Source organism: Lemur catta, chromosome 13 (assembly GCF_020740605.2).
Source record: "Lemur catta isolate mLemCat1 chromosome 13, mLemCat1.pri, whole genome shotgun sequence".
NCBI lineage: Eukaryota > Metazoa > Chordata > Mammalia > Primates > Lemuridae > Lemur > Lemur catta.
The window spans coordinates 58831197-58849953 of NC_059140.1; the positions used below are offsets into that span (position 1 = coordinate 58831197).

Genomic DNA, 18757 nt, shown 5'->3' on the forward strand with positions numbered 1-18757 from the left:
ATAAATGTCTAAAGTGATGGATGTGGTAATCACTCCGACTTGAACATTATACAACTTATACATGCGTCAAAACATCACACTGTACCCCATAAATATGTACAATTATTATGCATCAATTATAAATAAAAATTAATTAAAAAATTTAGGCTCAGTCTGGTGAAAGACAGCTCCTTGCCCCTTTTTAGTGAGGGACAAAGTCACACTTGAACAGTGAGGTCATTCATCATCTCTGTCACTAAGTCAGCTATCTGGAAACAAGAGCAGGCCCTGGGACAGAAAATGGAACCCAGACCGAAAGCTCAAGGGATGAAGAATTTAACCTTTGCTTTTGTCTGGTTCTAGGGGAAGAATCAAGATGAACACAGAAGTGGACTCTACATGTGTGTACTAAGAGGCATGTACAAGGATGTTAACTGCAGCATTGTTTGTGGTAGAGAAAGACCGGAAACAACCCCAGTGCCCCTCAACTGGTGGTGAATAAATAACTTGTACTTTAGTCATTCAATGGACTTCTAGTTGGCAGATAAAATCGATAAACTAGATCTGTGTGAATCAACATGTGCAAAAACAATACCAAATGAAAACAGAGCAGGTTGCAGCATGAAAGCAATTATGTAAATTTGAAAACCACATAAAGAAATACTATAAGTTTTTTATGGAAACATAAATATAGTTTAGGCATAAAAACATGGACTGGGAGAGTACTTGGCAAATTCATGGTAGTGGTTGTCTCCGGGGAGGAAGGGGATGAGGACAGGGAAGGGTGTGACCAAGGGGATTTCAATTTTATCTGTATTGTTGTATTTCTCTTATTCAGAAAAATTTTAAGCATATTAAAAGGTAGTTAATTTAATTACTTATTAGGGAAATGTAAATTAAAGCCATAGTAAGGAGGAGGAGGAAGGGAGGGAAGAAGAATAAAAACCTTAGTAAGATACCAGTACACACTCACCAGAATTGTTAATATGAACAAGTCTAATATATCATATGTTGACACAAATATGGAGCAACTGGAACTCTTATACATTGCTGGTGGGAGGGTATATTAATTCAACCACATTGTAAAACTGTTTGGCAGTATCTCTGAAAGCTAAACATATGCCTATCCTGTGATTCTGGAATTCCACTTCTAGATATAAACTCAAGAGAAATGAGTATATATGTGCACCAAAAGAAATGTATGAGGATGTTCATAGCAGCTTTATTTATATTAGCCAATGGCTAGAGGTAATCAAACCAATTGGGTTATTCTACTCCTAGACACATATCCTAGAGACTTTTAATTATATACAGAAGGAGATATGTGCAAGAATATTCATTGCGATGCTATTTACTATAGCAACAGCAACTCAAATGTTCACTGTCAGGAGAATGGATTAATATTGCAGTAACATGGATGAATCTCATGGAGATTATTTTAAGCAAAAGAAACCAGGGATAAGTGAATACATACAGAATGATTTTGTTTAAGGTGTTCTAGACTAGGCAAAACTACTTCCTGGTGACAGAATTCAGAATAGGGGTCATTTATAGGGTGCTATTGTCTTGAAAGTGGCATAGGGACCCTTCTGGGGTGATGATAATATACTACATCTTCATCTGGATGGCAGTTACACAGGTAAAAATTGGCAGTTACACAGATGTAGACATAGGTAAAAATTTATCAAACTGTGCACTCAAGATTTGTGTACTTTATTGTACATAAGTTATGCCTCAAAAAATGTGTAAAGCAAACATGATAAAATGTTAACATGTGGTGGGTACAGAGAGTGTTATTACCCAATTCTATATATTTTCCTGTACATTAGAATATTTATAATTAGGAAAGAGAGCAGATACTAGTCCTCTGTAATCAAAGTGACACCCATAACAGAGGAAGTGGCACTTTGAGTTGGGGCCCCTTGCCCAGGCATCTCCCCAGTGCTTGAGTGGGTTCCCTTACAATGGGGTGGAGTTGACACCAGCCAACCAACCTCTCCTGGCTGGAGACAAGGGTATTATCTTCATTGTCACTCTCTCAGTAAATTATCATGGCTGCTAAAAAGAGGGGCTGTTTTGTAGGCTCTTTTGAAGATAAGCTGGACTGATTCTGTAGCTGAGAGGGAGACAGCCATCATGCAAGAGCTCAGCTGTCTACTACACTGTACCCAGCTCTGGCCAAAGAGGGCGAGCTGCCTTTGGAAGGTAGCTGTTTGGCCTCAGCGCCTAGGCTGGCTGCTGCTCTGTTAGCTCCGGGCATCGCCAGTGGTTGTCACGGGCACGTCTAAGAGAATGAGGGTGGGAAAGAGAGAGAGAGGGGAAACAAAAAAAGAATTTAAAGAGGGATAAAGAAAAGGGGAAGGAAAAGATAAAAATGAAAGATGCATATGCCTTGCCCTGTTGTATCAAGGGCCTGAGATGTCTGCTTTCTTGTTCGGAGCCACCGCTCCTAGCTGCTCAGTTCCTAAGGAGGGTGCGGTGAATCCGAAAGTGGCTCTGAAACCAGACAGACCTGCCTTTCTGTCACTAAGCGACTGCGAAACTGCTTCACCTGTGCCTGTTTCTCACCTGCAAAACAGGGGCAGTAATTCTCAGGACGGCTGGGGCGGTTGGAAATGGTGCATGCCAGGTCCCGACGCTTACGGGCCCTGGGTAACTGCCGTAAGACGCCTGCTTCCCTCTGAGGTCAGTCTGTGGGGACAGTCTCTGAGGTCCCCTGCAGAGCTGTCCGACAGAACTTTCTGCGGTGATGGCTATTGAGCACTTAGAATGAATGTGTCTCGTGTGACTGCGGGACTGAATGTTTGACTTTATTTCGTTTTAATTGCTTTACATTTAAATAGTCACCTGTGGCTAGTATCGTATCGGTCAGCGCAAGGTCTAGGGCGTTTGCCCAGACGGCAGTCACTCTCGGCCGCCACTGGGTCCCCCGCCAGGCCGCTCATTAATATGGACACTGCAGGGCGCAGGGTTCGCGCGGCATCTACACAGTGATTTCTTCCTCTAAAAAACCCCTCCTGGCTAAAGTCGGGCTGGCGGGAGCGGCGCTCGGGGACGGGAACAATTAAGGACTTCACCTACTTCTGTCCCTCTCGCCCCCTCCCAACTCCGCCCGCCCACAGTCTTGTAAGTCCCCTTGGGGAAAAGGGGCGGGGACCGCGTCCCCGACGCCCGGCTGGGCCTCCCACGCTCTGCATTTCCACGTGCATGTCACAGCAGAGGAAACGGGGTCGCGGAGGTTTAGGCCGGAAGCAGGGGAGCTCCCTCCAAAGGGCGAACTTTGCAGATCTGGTGACGCCAAACGCACTTCTGTGGGTCCGGTTGCCAGGGCGCGCGGTAAGAGAGGCGGGTAAATATTTGGGGCCGTAACTCGCTCCTGCGACTCGTCGTCCCCGCGGTTCCCCGGCGGGCGGGCGCGTGGCGAGGGCGGTGCCTCGGGGACAGGGGCGTCCCCGGAGGGCGAGCGGGACAGACCCGGCGGCCCCGGCTCCCGCGGCCCCGCCCCAGTCCCGCCTCCGCCTCCGCCCGCGCCCGCGCCCGCGGGTATAAGACGGCGGGGCCGGCGGGCGGGTGGCGCGGGCCGTGCTGGGAGCGGCGCGGCGAGGGCGCGGCGGGGCGGAGAGGACAGGCAGGGCGGGACGAGCCCCGGGGCAGCGGCCCGAGCGCCAGCGCACGCACGGTCCCCGCCGCACTCGCAGGACGCTCCGGCGCGCGCCCGGCCGAGCCCAGCCCTCATCATGAAGCCGCCCGCCGCGCAGGGCAGCTCCGCGGCCGCCGCGGCCGCAGGTGAGTGCGGGATCGCGGGGTCCCAATAAAGCCCCAGCATTGCAGGTCGGCTTCGGGGGCGGGCGGGTTCAGCCTCCCTCCCGCCGCCGGGCTGGGCGACACGTAACGGAAGCAGCCTGACTCAGTCTTCTCCCCGCCGCCGGGTTCGCACGCGCCCCCGAGAGTCCAAGCGTGGGGACAAGTACCCGACAGCGTGTGGGAAAGCGTTTGACTGTTGCGATGAGCTGGGGGACCTTAGGCTTGGTGGGGGCTTAGTTTCCTTATGAGTAAAATGGGCTTGATCATGGAACGCACGTCGGGGGGCGCTTGAGAGGAGGACTGAAATACGCAGCACTGCGTGGCTGTCACTTGGCAGACGCGCAGTGAATGGCAGCTGTCCTCAGGAACCGTGGCGGCCCTTCCTGGCCCCAGGGAGAGATGGCCACCCCTGACCCCCATCACCTGAGCCCACCGTCCCTGTTCCCAGCCCCGGCCTTGGACTCGGCGGCCGCCGAGGACCTGTCGGACGCGCTGTGCGAGTTTGACGCGGTGCTGGCGGACTTCGCGTCGCCCTTCCACGAGCGCCACTTCCACTACGAGGAGCACCTGGAGCGCATGAAGCGGCGCAGCAGCGCCAGCGTCAGCGACAGCAGCGGCTTCAGCGACTCCGAGAGTAAGTGTGGACCCACGCTAGAAGGGTGCCCGGGACCTCTCGGCCCCCAGCACCTGGCCCACTGAGGCCGCCGTCTCTATTTGCTTATCTGTAAACTGAGGGATGGGCTCCAGGAGCCAAGCCCTAAAGCTCAACGCAGTGGGCCAGCGGTGGCGGGCCCCTGAGGCCGGTCCGGGAAGGCCGTTGGAGGGCAAGTCGCCTGCAGGTGTGTTGTGAGGCAGGAGGGTTTGAGCAGCTTGCCCCGACTCAGCCAGGTGGGACTCCTTGAACCCGAACCAGGCTTTTCCAGTTTCTCCTCCTCTCCCCTCTCAGCATAACTTTGCAGAGCATGTGGAACAAGTGCCACTGGAATGGGAGGGTGCGCTGGGGACATGGGAGGGCACAGTACGGAAATATTTGTGAAACCAGGAAAGGTTTCATAAGCTGCTGTTCTTGGGATATTTGAAATTACTTCTTGCACTTTCTCCTGGTCCTGAGCTCCCAGACTTGTTGCATGCAGTTTTGCAAGAATCTCTGGCACTGTTGAGTTCAAGTGTTTTAGAAAGTGTGGCTCTTGCAGCCCCATCCACCACCCAGGCTGGAGGGGGAGCCAGAGAGCAGATGGGCATGGGGGCTTCTGGTGACCTTTCTCATGGGGGAGACTACCCCATGGTCTCTTTGTCCTAAACAAGTTAGTAAAAAAAAAAAGAGAGAGAGAGAGAGAGAGAGAGGAACTCAAATGTCCTGGAAGGATTATGGATACCTGTTTAAGTGTCAAACAGCATATTTGGTGACCTTTTAATATTACATGATTGTTGGTTTCCAAATCTTGGTTTTCAAAGTGAATTTTAAACTCTTCTATGATATTCTTCAGGCTTTAATCCCTAAATGGGTTACAAGCATGAATGTCAACCTCTTTGCTCTCCTTGACTCTGGGAGTAAAAGTAATGGCCTTTCCTTGTGATTCTCTTCTTTCGAAATCTGGAGCTTTCCTTGTTACTGGGCAAAGACTCAGTGGTACATTTGAGCACTAGCTGTCCCCCTGGAAAGGGATAAAGGCAGTCGCCTCCCTGGTCATAGTTTGAGTCAGAAGCCTGAGTTCCAGCTGCAGTTTCCTTGGCAGCACTGCCAGAGGTTTAGACCAAGCTGCAGCTTTAGAGGTGAAAGGGGATGGAAGAGTGTGCTGTTAATTTTCCATTTAGGATTTTTGGAGTTTGTTCCTAATGATCAGGCCACTCATTTTCAATTTCAAAGGGAAGTTTTAAAATTTTTGAAAATGTGTCTCCAAACCTGTGGCCAAACTTATATATGTCTTCTTCTACTGGGGCATGGAGCAAGTTATTCATCAAACACAAATTCTCTCTCCCATGGAAAAGAAAGCTGGGACAGTCTGTCACTGCTGCTCTGTGGCGCAGAATAGCTCCTTTCTAAGTCCCAGCCTCGCTCAGCTAGAACACAGTCTGAACTCGCCCATTCACGGCTGAGTGCAGCTTCCACTGGGTGGGATTTCAGATCTAGGATCTGTTTTCAGGGGCCTCAAAGAGAATGCCCTAGAAACACATTCTTAACAGTTTGGGGGGAGATATTTGGGATAGAGTTTGTAGTTTTTCTTAGAGTATATTTGTGTATTTTACTTTCTGCTTTGTTGTTAACTGTTAAACTAACCCTTGGTTTGGTGGTTAGGGAAGCCATGGGAAGGGAATAAAGAAGACTCAGATGACATTTGTCTTTACTTTAAATGTGTAGTTCATCCCCTGCAAGACTGGTTAGAAATAGTCTTGGAAGGAGCTGTGTGTATCCAAATAGTAATTTCTTAAGAAAGCATAATATGTGTATCTTAATTGCTGCCAAGAATTGAGCACAGACATTTGTTATACTCATTTGTCTGTTTAATACTGTTCTGTGGAAGAGAATGCTTGGGAGAGGTAGATCCTAGATCCTACTGAAATTTAGCTCACCAAAAGGGAGACACACCAGGATAATGGTAATAACAGCAGCTCACTTTCACCAAGCTATTATTGTCTATTGGCTCTTACTATTAGTGATCCCCTTGCTGTTCTTTGAATGTGTGATCTCATGTGATCTCTACCACAATCCTAGAAGGGATGCACTGTTATCTCCATTCTTCTGATAAAATAGCAAAGCAACATGGGCTTTCTCTCCAAGGCTTTGCTTTATCACCATGGATGGTTGGGTAGAACGGGAACCAGGTCTTCAGGAATAGACCAAAGTCCCATTGAACCCAGATCAGGTGCCGATTTATTAATGGTTGTTGTTTCTGAAGGTGTCTCTTTGAGGGGTCGTCATTGGGAAGGGTCAGTGGAGCCCAGGCTGAGCCCTTGTAAAGGTCGTGCGTGATGAGTAGACCAAAGTATGTCTAGCTGCAAAATTGAAAGGATGCTATCTAATCATGAGATTAGAAACATTCATAAGCTCGTGATTAGGAAGAAGATATTTGCTCTGTTTCATGCTTTCAGAAAAACATTAACATGCACATACCAGCTATATCACAGAGATCAGATACATCGGAGCTAGTGTCTTGCCTGAAAATGTTATACATGAAACTATAAATAAATGTTTCTTGGGTTTTCACTCTAGCTTTTATAGCTCTCTCTGTCTGAAGGTACACCAGTCTTACAAGGTAGATCAAAACAGTAGTTCTGTTCTTTGAAGAACGCTTTTTTTTCTTGTCTTTCTTTCTTTTTCTTTATTTCTTTCTTTCTTTTCTTTCTTTTCTTTCCTTCCTTCCTTCCTTCCTTCCTTCCTTCCTTCCTTCCTTCCTTCCTTCCTTTCTTTCTTTCTTTCTTTCTTTCTTTCTTTCCTTCTTTCTTTCCTTCTTTCCTTCCTTCCTTCCTTCCTTCCTTCCTTCCTTCCTTCCTTCTTTCTTTTCTTTTCTTTTCTTTTCTTTTCTTTTCTTTTCTTTTCTTTTCTTTTCTTTTCTTTTCTTTTCTTTTCTTTTCTTTTCTTTTCTTTTCTTTTCTTTTCTTTTCTTTTCTTTTCTTTTCTTTTCTTTTCTTTTCGTAAATTAGGTTGCTTGCATCCAAGGGGGAAAAATAGACATTCCTTCTACTCAAAGAAGCCAGTGACTTAGAAAAGCAGATATTTACTAAGGAAATATTCCTTGCTATTCCCACTCCCAGGGAAGCCTTCTATGACAGGAAGAGGACCAAAACAACACTTACAGCATAACTTCACATGAGAGGTGGGAGTCAAATGGTAGTTGATCAAAACGGGGCTATTCCTGTCCCATAGACTGGGGTTCCAACAGGTAACGTAAATCACTTCAGTGGGAGCCATTTTACCTTCAGCAGTAAAAGGGCAATGCAATTAGGAGTCAGGGCAGTGTTTTTCAAACTTGATCAGCAGAGGCGCTTTGGAAATTGTGAATGTCTTTGGTCTGAATTTATGTTTGAAAACATAGCTTCTTTTCAGTATTTTCAAAACTGTAAAAGTACACCCCATGATTTCTCACATTTTTTAAATGAAATTTTAACTGAATGTATTCCAAATTTTAACCAGTGTGTTAATTTGTTTCCACAGGTTGACTTTATAAGAAGTTTATAATGTTGACTTAACTTTAAAAAGTGGTGTGAACTTATATCTTTGATGTATTGGGGTTTCACATACATTTTTTTTTGAGGAGGGAAGTATTTTGCTACTTGATAGAAAAGGTCTGGGTCCACTGGGTGTGCTAGGGGTGTTATGGTATTGTAGGACCAGGTTAGGGAATGAGAGACTGTTTGATCTAGACTGTTTGGGCCTGGCTCTGGGAGAGGGGACCTTATGGGCCCTGAGGGGACTAGCATGACAGGAGCTACTGAGACTAGAACCTGAACTTGTTCAAGCCATGAGAGGATGAGGCCAGGTAGGTGCCCTCAGGATGCCCTGGTACTGTGTTAGGGATTCCAGGTGGGGGACAGGATCCCTGATCCCTGGCAAGTTGGCTAGAGGGATGAAAGTCCCAGAAGAGGAGCTGAGACAACAGTAGAGAAACAAGGCAAAGGGGCTCTTTTTAATTCTATCCTACTTTAGTGAGACTGTCAGAGTTTAGATTTTAAGGAGGAGAATTCAATCCCCACCCCTGCCAGCCATTCCCTGTGGAAAAAGGGAGAGAGGTCCAAGGCTTTCTCTTTCTCTGTTAATTACTATGGTTTGCTTGCTGTAAACGTGTGGGATTGTTCTATATTTACAGGCACTCTGGGCACGGTTTACTCTCTGTGGTTTTACTTCCCTCTAGAGTAGCACATTGACATGTGCTAACCCTAAATTACCTTTCTCCAAACTCCCCAAACTAAAAAACACACTTACCTTTTAAACCAGCCTGTTTTCACAGCAGAGTTTCTCAAGCTCTGTTCATGCTCCTAAAGTTAGATGGTTGTGTATTTAATATGCTTTTATTTCTTTCAATGGTGTCTTAGAAAATGTGGTCCTACAGTTTGAGGTTCCTGGCTTCAGTACACCAAGTGGACTTGCCTAGGATGTTTCTAAGGGGGATTTGAGATGCTCGTGAGATGGGACTTCAGAGCTGATTGAAGTCGAAGTTGTAGGTCCTTTAAAATGTCCAGCCCCACCCCTGCCAAATCATCCCCATTATGAGTCCCCATTAGTAGCAGCACCTGATGCCCGGGTGGGGTGATAATACGTTAATATGCTATCAGCCAGTGACACATTGCTGTCATTTCATCAGACTAACTGCCTGTCATTTTTCAAGGAATACAGTTCAGCAGAGTGAAAAGAACAGGAAGTCAGGCCTTGCTCACCTTTCAATCTACTTCAACGCTTTGCATGTGAGATTTTGTTCATTCTAAGTTCTTAAAAGTCCATGGAAAGAAATTTTATTGGGGAAGGGGTAAAGAGAGATCTAAAGCTTGGGGTACCTGTATGCTGGGGGTTTGTCCTTGGGAGGTTTGTTCTGGGAGAGCTCTAAAGAGAAACTTAGGAATTTTGCTACTCTCTGAAGAAGAGAAAGAAGCCTGAGCCCAGAATCCTGATTCTTTTTATTCTCTACGATGACAATTTCCCTCCTGGGCATGCTAGTGTCCATTTTGGCAGGAACTTTAGAATAAAAATCATTAAAACCACAGGCATCATACGTGGAATGCCTAGGTTATTATTCTCCTCTTGCCCAGGAAGAAACGAAGTGACTTGCACAGGGTCATACAGTTTGCTTGTGTCCTCTCTTGCTGCAGTGGCATAGCTTTGGGGCTCTTGAGGTTGCTGTTTTCATCTTTTCCATAAATGGCAGGTAGAATATCACCATAGCAGCTAAACTGCTGGCAGGTTTGGCTCTCAAGGATGCTGGGGTTGCTCTTGATGGTTGATGGGAGAACATTTCAGAAGCTGGAATGGGGTCTGCCCCAGACTAAGCACCTCATGGAAAGAGAGTGGAGTTCCATGTGGCAATGAGCTGGGTGTGGGCTAATGTGAGTGTGCATGTGTGTGTGTGTGTGTGTGTGTGTGTGTGTGTGTGTGTGTGTGTGTGTGGTTGGTTGGTTAGGGTGGGGGCGGAGGCGGGGAGAAGGGAAGTGAGCATGTGATGTGCCTCTGTGCACGTATGTTTATATATAAATACATATTTGTAACTACCATGTTTTTCCCTTTCCCTCCCTCATTGTGGGAGTAGCAGTGAGTCTGTCTATATATTTTCTGAGTTTGAGAACAATTCTTGCATCAAGAAAGCATTTAGCATGTAGGCCAGGCTCTAAAGGGTCAGAGGGAGGCCCAGGCAACATCCCAGAACTATGGCTGGTTCTCTACAGAGTCTCCCCAAAGCACTTGAGTTACCTTGAGTTTTTCTTGAAACTTCATTGGATTCCTTTTTTCCTACCATCCTCTTTTGCAGTGGCCTTTTCCATGTCTAGATTGTTCCTTCCCCCAAAACCCAATAGCATTTGGTCTACTTTGCCTGGGAGGTGAACATACTGTGGTGTTCCCCCCTCCTTCCAAAGGATGAGCATATGTGGATGTAAACTTCTGGAGAGTTGGGGCAGAATAGAGATGAAGTAAGTCCAAGGCCAGGAAAGGCCTGTGGTACATGCAGGGTGGGGTGGAGAGAGGGGTGGCATTGAAACTCACTCTCCAGTGCCAGCTGCTTCTGGGAGATAGAGACCAGAGGTGTGGCTCCCAAGATCTGGGCCAGGGTTGGGGCCAAAGCTCTCAGGTGTCCTTCAGAGCCAAAGATAATGTGCCAAGGGCATCGTGTCACTTCCTTCTGGCTGGGGAGTCTGGGCACAAGGTCTGCCTCCCCAGGACCCTCTGTGGTTTTCTTGCCCCTAAATCTCACCTCGTCTTCTCCCCACAAGTTCCTCAGGATGTTTGTAGAGATTCTCCTGGCTGTGGCGAGGTGGCAAACAGTGACGCTGCCCCGTGGGTCTACAAGGGGCATGACACTTTCCTGTGTACACGAGAGGGGCTTTGCCTTGGGAAGACCCGCCTGCTCCTCTGGAGGCGGCTCGGCGGGCAAACCAAGCAGAAGGCTTCGCAAGCCGAGTGCCCCAGCCAACAAGTGTCCTGAGAAATAGTAACAGGAGTGCCACAAAAAAGCATCCCATAGTCAAGAACTCTTGGGAAATAGGGCTAAACTGGTTTTTTGGTTTGGTTTGGTTTTAACCACAAGTCTTCCCATGGGGAAACACCTGGGAATGGCCAGGAGTGTTTGGCGTTTCTCAAAAGTCGTTGATCACACGGCTCTTATTTCCAAAGGGCCAGTATTCCGAGGCACACAGGTTTGGGGAGGTGTGAGGGTAAGGTTCAATGTTTGGATCTCAGTCGGTGTTCATCAAAACCCTGAAATGACTGTGGTCTTTTTAGGTGAGCCAGGCTGGACCTTGGAAGTAAGAAAAGATTGCGAGCATTGGTCACGAGCATCTTTGGGGCATCTTTGGAAAAGTGGACAAGATGGATGTGTAGGCCAGGAAGATAAGGGGGCAGCTGGGTCACCTGGTCAGGAGAGGGAGGAGGGGAAAGCGGCCCGGGAGGCACCTGAGACCTCGTAGCAGCCTTGTAGGGAGGAAGCTGAATTCTGTTGGGACCAGAAACCTCTGCTTCTGAAAATGCTGATTCTTTTGACACTGGGCTTATCTTTTGTAACTTAAGAAAGTTCATTTTGAGTCAATGGGACCTACGAGAGATGCTTTTGACCCCTCGTGAGCCTGAGGTCATTGGGTGAAAGAGAAAGGATCCCAAGGAGAAGGAGGGGCTGGCCGGGCCCCATTATTCCCTCGCCCTCTCGCTCCTGAAGAGCTTTTCCAGGGCTCACCTGTGCCACAGCCTTGGCTGGCTTTGGGTTTTGTTTTAGCCAGGAAGACGGTTCCCTCACAACCTCATTGGCCACATCCTGCTTCCTCTGTCTGCTCTGCCAGCATCTCCTTTCCGTGTCGCAGCTGCACAGCGGGGCTGGCTGTGGGCTGGTTTCCTTCCTCTTGGCAGGGCTTACAGAATCTCAGAGCTGCAGAGCTGGCAGGGACTTGAAGGATTATTTAGTCCATCTTCCCATTTTATTGACAGGTAAGCCCGGAGATACTGTCTTGTTCAAGGGCACCTGTGTACTTAGTAGCTGAGCTGGTTCCCTTGACTCCCAGCCCAGCCCTGCTTCAGGGACCTCACCCCGCTGTCACTCGGGTCTTTGGGGATGTGAGAGGGAGCCACGAAGTCACTCCAGGTGTCTGTAATAGATGAACCTCCAGGAGAGGGAATCTCGTTGACCTTCTAGCTTATCCCCAGAGTGCAAACTCTTAGGAAAACCTCTCTTGAGCAGGGAGAAAAGATTATTAACTTATGGGATACCTTATGTTTGTATTTTGGGGACTCAGAGGACAGGAGGGCCACTTTTCACACAAGATCATTCTTTTTGTCTAAAACTGACCCCCTCCCCGTACCCCACCAATGAGCCAAGCATCGGCTTAGCTGTCGGTGAGACACCTGGTCAGTCGGCACTTGTGGTCCGGTCTTGGTGATCCTGTCACAGTTTTCTTTTTGTAGGGAAGCAGAGGCCTTTGGTGTACTCGGTTAAAGACACACACTCACACATACACACACACTCTCTCCCCTGTCTCAAATCATTTTGGGGTATAAATATAAAATATAGAAATCAACCTGTTTTCTTTACTATAGATTTGCAACTTTTGCTTCTTTTGGAGATAAACTGTTGGCTATCAACAGATGATAGAGTGATGAGTCTCCAGTCTACTGACTACTATGTCTAATAAGAGTGTTTTCTTTCCTGAAAGGTGCAGATTCACTTTATAGGAACAGCTTCAGCTTCAGTGATGAAAAACTGAATTCTCCAGCAGACTCTACCCCAGCTCTGCTCACTCCCACCGTGACTCCTCGGAAAGGTAAGCTCATTAGCTGTGTGAGTTTTTTCTTTTTTATTCCCTTCCTCTTCTCAGTCTCTTCTCTCTCCCCCTAACCAATCTTTCCCAAATGTGCAAAACAGACAGATAAGACTAGTGTCTCAGTACAATAGAGGGTGGGATGGAATTTGTTATTTTTCAGGATTTTGATCAGGGTGAAAGCAAAATCGGATAATGTAGGGCAGAAAACCTGAATTCACAGCGAGAAAGGAAACTTGTGGATTCCAGCCTATTCTCTGTCCTGTGCTGTGACCCAGAGTGCAAATGACAGTGCTTCTTAGGAGTCTCCTCCCAGACTGGTTGGTTCTAGAATTTAAAACTCAGCAGTTCACCTTTGCAGAAAGTAGGACTGTTTTTATTGCATTAACTGTTTAACCAATGCTTTCCGATGACCAATTTAGCAATTAAAGGGTGTGGTCATTATGAGACAAGTGATGATCTAATAGGATTTGAAATAGCAGCCCCAGCCTGTCTCTACTGTGGTATTAATAGACCTAAAAAGTTTTTGAAGATGCGTGAGCAGTTTCTTATTTTTTGGAACTGGGAAAGTGTCTCCAGCTAGAGAGCTGAATGTTCTCTTATATTGGACAAGCGCCCTCTTGAAAACAAAAAGAGTTTTTTTCCTTACGAAAAGTTATACTTGCTGAAAATAGTTGCAGAATGCCATAAAAATGGAACGCAGTTAAAGAGAAATATGATGATTCCATCTCTTTCCTCATTCTGGCAATAAGACAGAACTTCTCGCTTTTTCAAAAGAGACATTTCAAAATTCCCTTCTCGGCACGGCCGGGTTAGCAGCCACTGGGGACTCTGCCACTCTCCAGCCCTCGGGCTGTAATGGATCTGTTGGGTTCAGAGACAGAGCCGTCTAGAAAGTGGCTTAAAACATGCCCAGATTTGTTACCTGATCCTCAAGATGTAGGAATTAAAGAGGGAAAAAAGCCCCCGGTGGCAAATTGACTTGAAAAGCTAAGAACAATGAGCCATTTGTAGCCAGCAGCGGCTAATTAATAAAACTATCCAGTGATGCCTTTCAGGAAAGGCAGGAATGATGAGCTCTACTGAAAACAGTAAGATAGACAGAAAAACTATACGTCTCAGCCTACAGAGAGAACAAAGTCAGGATGAGGACTTGTTACCTTGTCCTGGGCCCAGCAGCCTCACGTGGCCTTCCCTGTACCGTTTTGACAAGAAACAGTCGCCCTTCATTCATTTCAGACTGGAGGGACTCTGCGGGCTGCAGTATTGCCCTGGGGTGATAGCACAAGCAAGAACACGCCAGAAGGCACGTGCAGCGGGAATTAGAGAATCTGGGTGTCTGTTCTGCACAGTGCTGTGCTCACTGAATAGTTCTGATAACTCAAATCCTACACAATCAAAAAACCAAAACTCTTTATCTTCCTTTCCTGCTGCTCACTCTTCCCCCAAGTTTTTAAGACAATGAAGGAAGATTCTTCTTCTGGCTGGGGGAGAGAGGGTGGGGTCGTGGGAGAAGGAGGTGATGAACTAAAAAAGGAAGAAACATTGAGTCTAGTCTCCAGAATCAGTTTCTGAGTTTACTGAAACTAGACATAGGAGCAGACGGGTAGGGTTGGTACAGGACACGCTTTAGTAGTCTCTGAAGATAAAGAGATAGATGTAAAATGGAAATAATCCATTCCCAAGTTCTGGAAATTCCATAATCCTGGAAAACATGGGGTCTTCAACTGTCTTTGACATAGAAACTGAACTCTCTCTCTCCTATTTCCCAGCCAAATTAGGAGACACAAAAGAGCTAGAAGACTTCATTGCTGATCTTGACAGAACATTAGCAAGTGAGTACATGCCTGGTATTAAAAAAAAAAAAAAATCAAACAGAAAACTAACCAACACCTCTGAAAAAGTGCTGTTAGGCTAACCAGCTTGCCTGGGGGCAGACAGTTTCATCATAAGGCTTCTTTAGGTTTAGAAACAGGACCCTAGTGGCTTGGAAAGAAACTCTGAGGCTAAGCTTGCATTAAAGTAGACCATGTGCCTTTCCAAACAGTGAGAACAGGTCACCAGCAAACAATGGCGTTTTGTTTGAGAAATGGAGAGTGAGCAAGATTAGAGTTCTACCCTCACGATGGCCCGCCAGGCTTTGCAGGAAAAAAATGAGCTGATGAACCACACAAGCATTACTCCAATAAGCCAGAGGCTTCCACCTCATGGGCCAAGGTCATTTTCCCAGGTTAGATCCAGGGGCTTGGTGAGGTCTGACCTCTAAGAGAGAATTGGCTTGGGGAGACCTTGTAACCAGGGACCCATGCCGATCACTCAATGGCCTGGATTAAGTATGCTATAGTTGCTTCCCATTTGGGAATGACATTAATGGTAACCGATTTTGTGTGACCAAAAATGTTGGGAACTGAAGACATCAGATTATAACTGCAAAGCGGAGGGTCTAGAGGAAGGGACCTTTGCAATATATATACATGCTCTATTTCAAAAGGACAGGATTGCAAGAGCCAAGAGGATCACCTCGAGCTTCTGGGAAAGAAGTCCCAGCAACTCTACTCTTGTTGAGCCGCAGGATAGGCCAGGAGAATTTCATCCCAGCCCTGTAATTTTTCATTGAAAAGGTTGATTTTCTGTAAGAAGTATTTTATGCTATACTTTGCTAAAGAGCCAGGTAAACTCTGAAAAATTAGATCCAAAGCTGGTTATTTAACAATAACTCTGCTCTTAACACTCTAGCAGACAAACCTAAATATCAGAGAGAAAGTCTTTGTATTATCTCTATTGAAGATTTCATTGCCCCTTCCTTACATGCTGCGCCATCCTACATCAGAAGACCAAGGCCTGTTTTGGCAGAGATTATGATAATAGCAGCACGATTTGTATTAGGCCCATGGAACAAGCCCGTGTAATTTATGGAAATTGCAGTGGGCCGCCCTGCCGTTCCAGTCTGTCAGACACACATTACGTGGGAGGTCTGGCGTTAAGTTTGGTGCTTTGATGCATGTCTAGATGGTGTGATGTGGTTAAGCATAGGAATTGTGAGCCGTGGTGAGTGGATAACCATACCTATCTCCCATTTACAGGTATGTGAAATGAGGAGTTTTGGGTGAAGCTTCAGAAAGCTCCAAGGACCTGGTAAAATCAGCTACTAGAATTTGCTGCCAGAGGGGACAGAGATGTGCACTCACCTTCCACCAGGCCATTCTCAGGCTCACCTTACGACCATCAGCCCTTGAGCCCATCTCTGGGCAATTTAAACAGTGAAACTGACTTTGTTTACCTGCTTGCAGCACGTTAGAACAGATGATCCATGCTAATGTTGTATTTTCTCTTAAAACATAGCTTTCCTGTAATTTAAAGTGCTTCTATGAAAATATTTGTAATTAATTATATATAGTTGGAAATAGTCATATGCTTTTCCCATTATAATATATTTTTGTATACAAATAAAATTTGAACTGGAGTCTGTATTTTATAAGCTTCCTTTTCTTTTTCTTTATTTCTTTCAATGTATTTCCATTCAAATGATATTCTTGTGAGACTATCAGGCATCTTGATTCCTTAGCAGAGACCCTGGGTGTTGCCCAATTGCAGCAGACAAGAGAATGGGAAACTTAAGGAGGTGTTTCACTGAGCTCGTTCAGTGCTCCAGAGGGACATGGGGGCAGGTGGCTACTGGGAAATTTTAATTTGGGGATTGTGGTTTGGCTGGAAGTTAGACTTCTCTTCTGTCTCTGCCCTCCTTTGCAAATCTTGGCATCTTTGTAGGTGGCATGCACTCTTTCTTTGAATTAGGGGAAATAACAGGTGTACTTATAATCTAGGACTTAAATTTATGAGGGTAAGTTGGAGCCTCTGGAAAACTTAAAAAGGTGGTGCTTTTGTAAGATCTGTGCACTGAGGAACATTGGATGGTGTTGGCCTTGATGGAACGTCCAGGTGACTTCAGGTTCAAGGTTTTCACCAGGTGTGCTTTGCACATAGAAGCCAATGACACCTCCACCCACTTGCCTCTGTGGGGGTCGAGGAGAGGCATAAGAACAGAAGAGTTCATAATTTTCTTATCTGTGCTCTTCTATCCTTGAAACTTCCTCTAAAATAAGCAGGCATTGCTTTATAAGCAGAATTAAATTATTTAAAAGCTCTAATCCCTGTATACCTAAAGGACATACATTGAAAATATAACTACTTGTCTTACTTATGTCTTTAAAAGCTAACTACTGTATTTGATCTGGTTTTTAGGGAATTTGGAAATTAAATTGCATTTTCTTTAACATTTTTCTTTCCCTGAAACTTCTGGGAAAGCATTTGGGTTGAACTCAAATATTTCCTTTGTTTCTTTCTTTTTTTTTTTTTTTTTTGAGACAGAGTCTTGCTTTGTTGCCTGGGCTAGAGTGAGTGCCATGGCTTCAGCCTAGCTCACAGCAACCTCAAACTCCTGGGCTCGAGCTATCCTTCTGCCTCAGCCTCCCGAGTAGCTGGGACTACAGGCATGTGCCACCATGCCCGGCTAATTTTTTCTATATAGATTTTTAGCTGTCCAAATCATTTCTTTCTATTTTTGGTAGAGACGGGGTCTCACTCTTGCTCAGGCTGGTCTCGAACTCCTGACCGCGAGCAATCCACCCTCCTCGGCCTCCCAAAGTGCTAGGATTACAGGCGTGAGCCACCTCGCCCAGCCTCCTTTGTTTCTTTTTTAAAATTGATATCTAATTCACATACTGTAACATCAATTCAGTGGTTTTTAGTATATTCACAGATATTGCAACAATCACCACTATCTAATTCTCCATCTCCATGGATTTGTCTATTCTGGACCTTTCATATAAATTGAATCATGCAATATGTAATCTTTTGTGCCTGCTACTTACCATAGTATTTTCAAAGTTCATTCATGTTGTAGCATGAATCAGTACTTCATTCCTTTTTTATGGACAAGTAATATTCCACTGTGTGGATATGTCACATTTTATTTATCCATTGGTTGAGGGACATTTGGGTTGTTTCTTTTTTTTTTTTTTGAGACAGAGTCTCGCTCTGTTGCCCAGACTAGACTGCCGTGGCATCAGCCTAGTTCACAGCAACCTCAAACTCCTCGGCTCGAGCAATCCTCCTGCCTCAGCCTCCCAAGTAGCTGGGACTACAGGCATGCGCCACCATGCCCGGCTAATTTTTTCTATATATATTTTTAGTTGGCCAGATAATTTGTTTCTATTTTTAGTAGAGACGGGGTCTCGCTTTTTCCCTGGCTGGTCTCGAACTCCTGACCTCGAGCGATCCATCCGCCTCGGCCTCCCAGAGTGCTAGGATTACAGGTGTGAGCCACTGCACCCGGCCTGGGTTGTTTCTACTTTGTGGCTGATGAGTAACGCTGTTATGAATATTCATATACAAGTTTTGGGGTGGACATATGTTTTCATTTCTGTTGGGTATATAACTAGGAGTGGAATTCCTGGGTCATATGTTAATTCCGTTTAACCTTTTGAGGAACTGCCAAACTGTTTTCCAAAGCAGCTGCACCATTTTACATTCCCACCAGGAATATATGAGGGTTCCAGTTCCTCTACATTCGTGCCACCACTTGTTATTGTCTGTCGTTTTGAATGTAGCTTGAATGTAGCCATCCTAGTGGGTGTGAAGTGGTATCTCATTGCGGTTTTGTTTTACATTTCCCTTATGGCTAATGATGTCTCTTCATGTGCTTATTGGCCATTTGTGTATCTTCTTTGGAGAAATATCTATTCAAATCCTTTGCCCATTTTAAAATTAGGTTGTCATTTTAATGTTTTTTTTTTTTTTTTTTGAGACAGAGTCTCATTTTTGTTGCCCGGGCTAGAGTGAGTGCCGTGGCATCAGCCTAGCTCACAGCAACCTCAGACTCCTGGGCTTAAGCGATCCTACTGCCTCAGCCTCCCGTGTAGCTGGGACTACAGGCATGAGCCACCATGCCCGGCTAATTTTTTTGTATATATATTTTTTAGTTGGCCAGATAATTTCTTTCTATTTTTAGTAGAGACGGGGTCTCACT

At 45.9% G+C, this 18757-nt stretch overlaps 1 protein-coding gene across 1 annotated transcript; it reads left to right on the plus strand.

The window, feature by feature from the left end:
- The first annotated feature begins 3671 nt into the window (after positions 1 to 3671).
- RGCC (regulator of cell cycle) lies at positions 3672 to 16190 on the plus strand. Its single transcript, XM_045566811.1, has 5 exons — positions 3672 to 3765; positions 4232 to 4417; positions 12625 to 12732; positions 14502 to 14564; positions 15813 to 16190. The coding sequence occupies exons 1-5, from the start codon at positions 3717 to 3719 to the stop codon at positions 15818 to 15820; spliced, it is 414 nt and encodes a 137-aa protein (XP_045422767.1). The 5' UTR covers positions 3672 to 3716; the 3' UTR covers positions 15821 to 16190.
- Positions 16191 to 18757: the final 2567 nt, after the last annotated feature.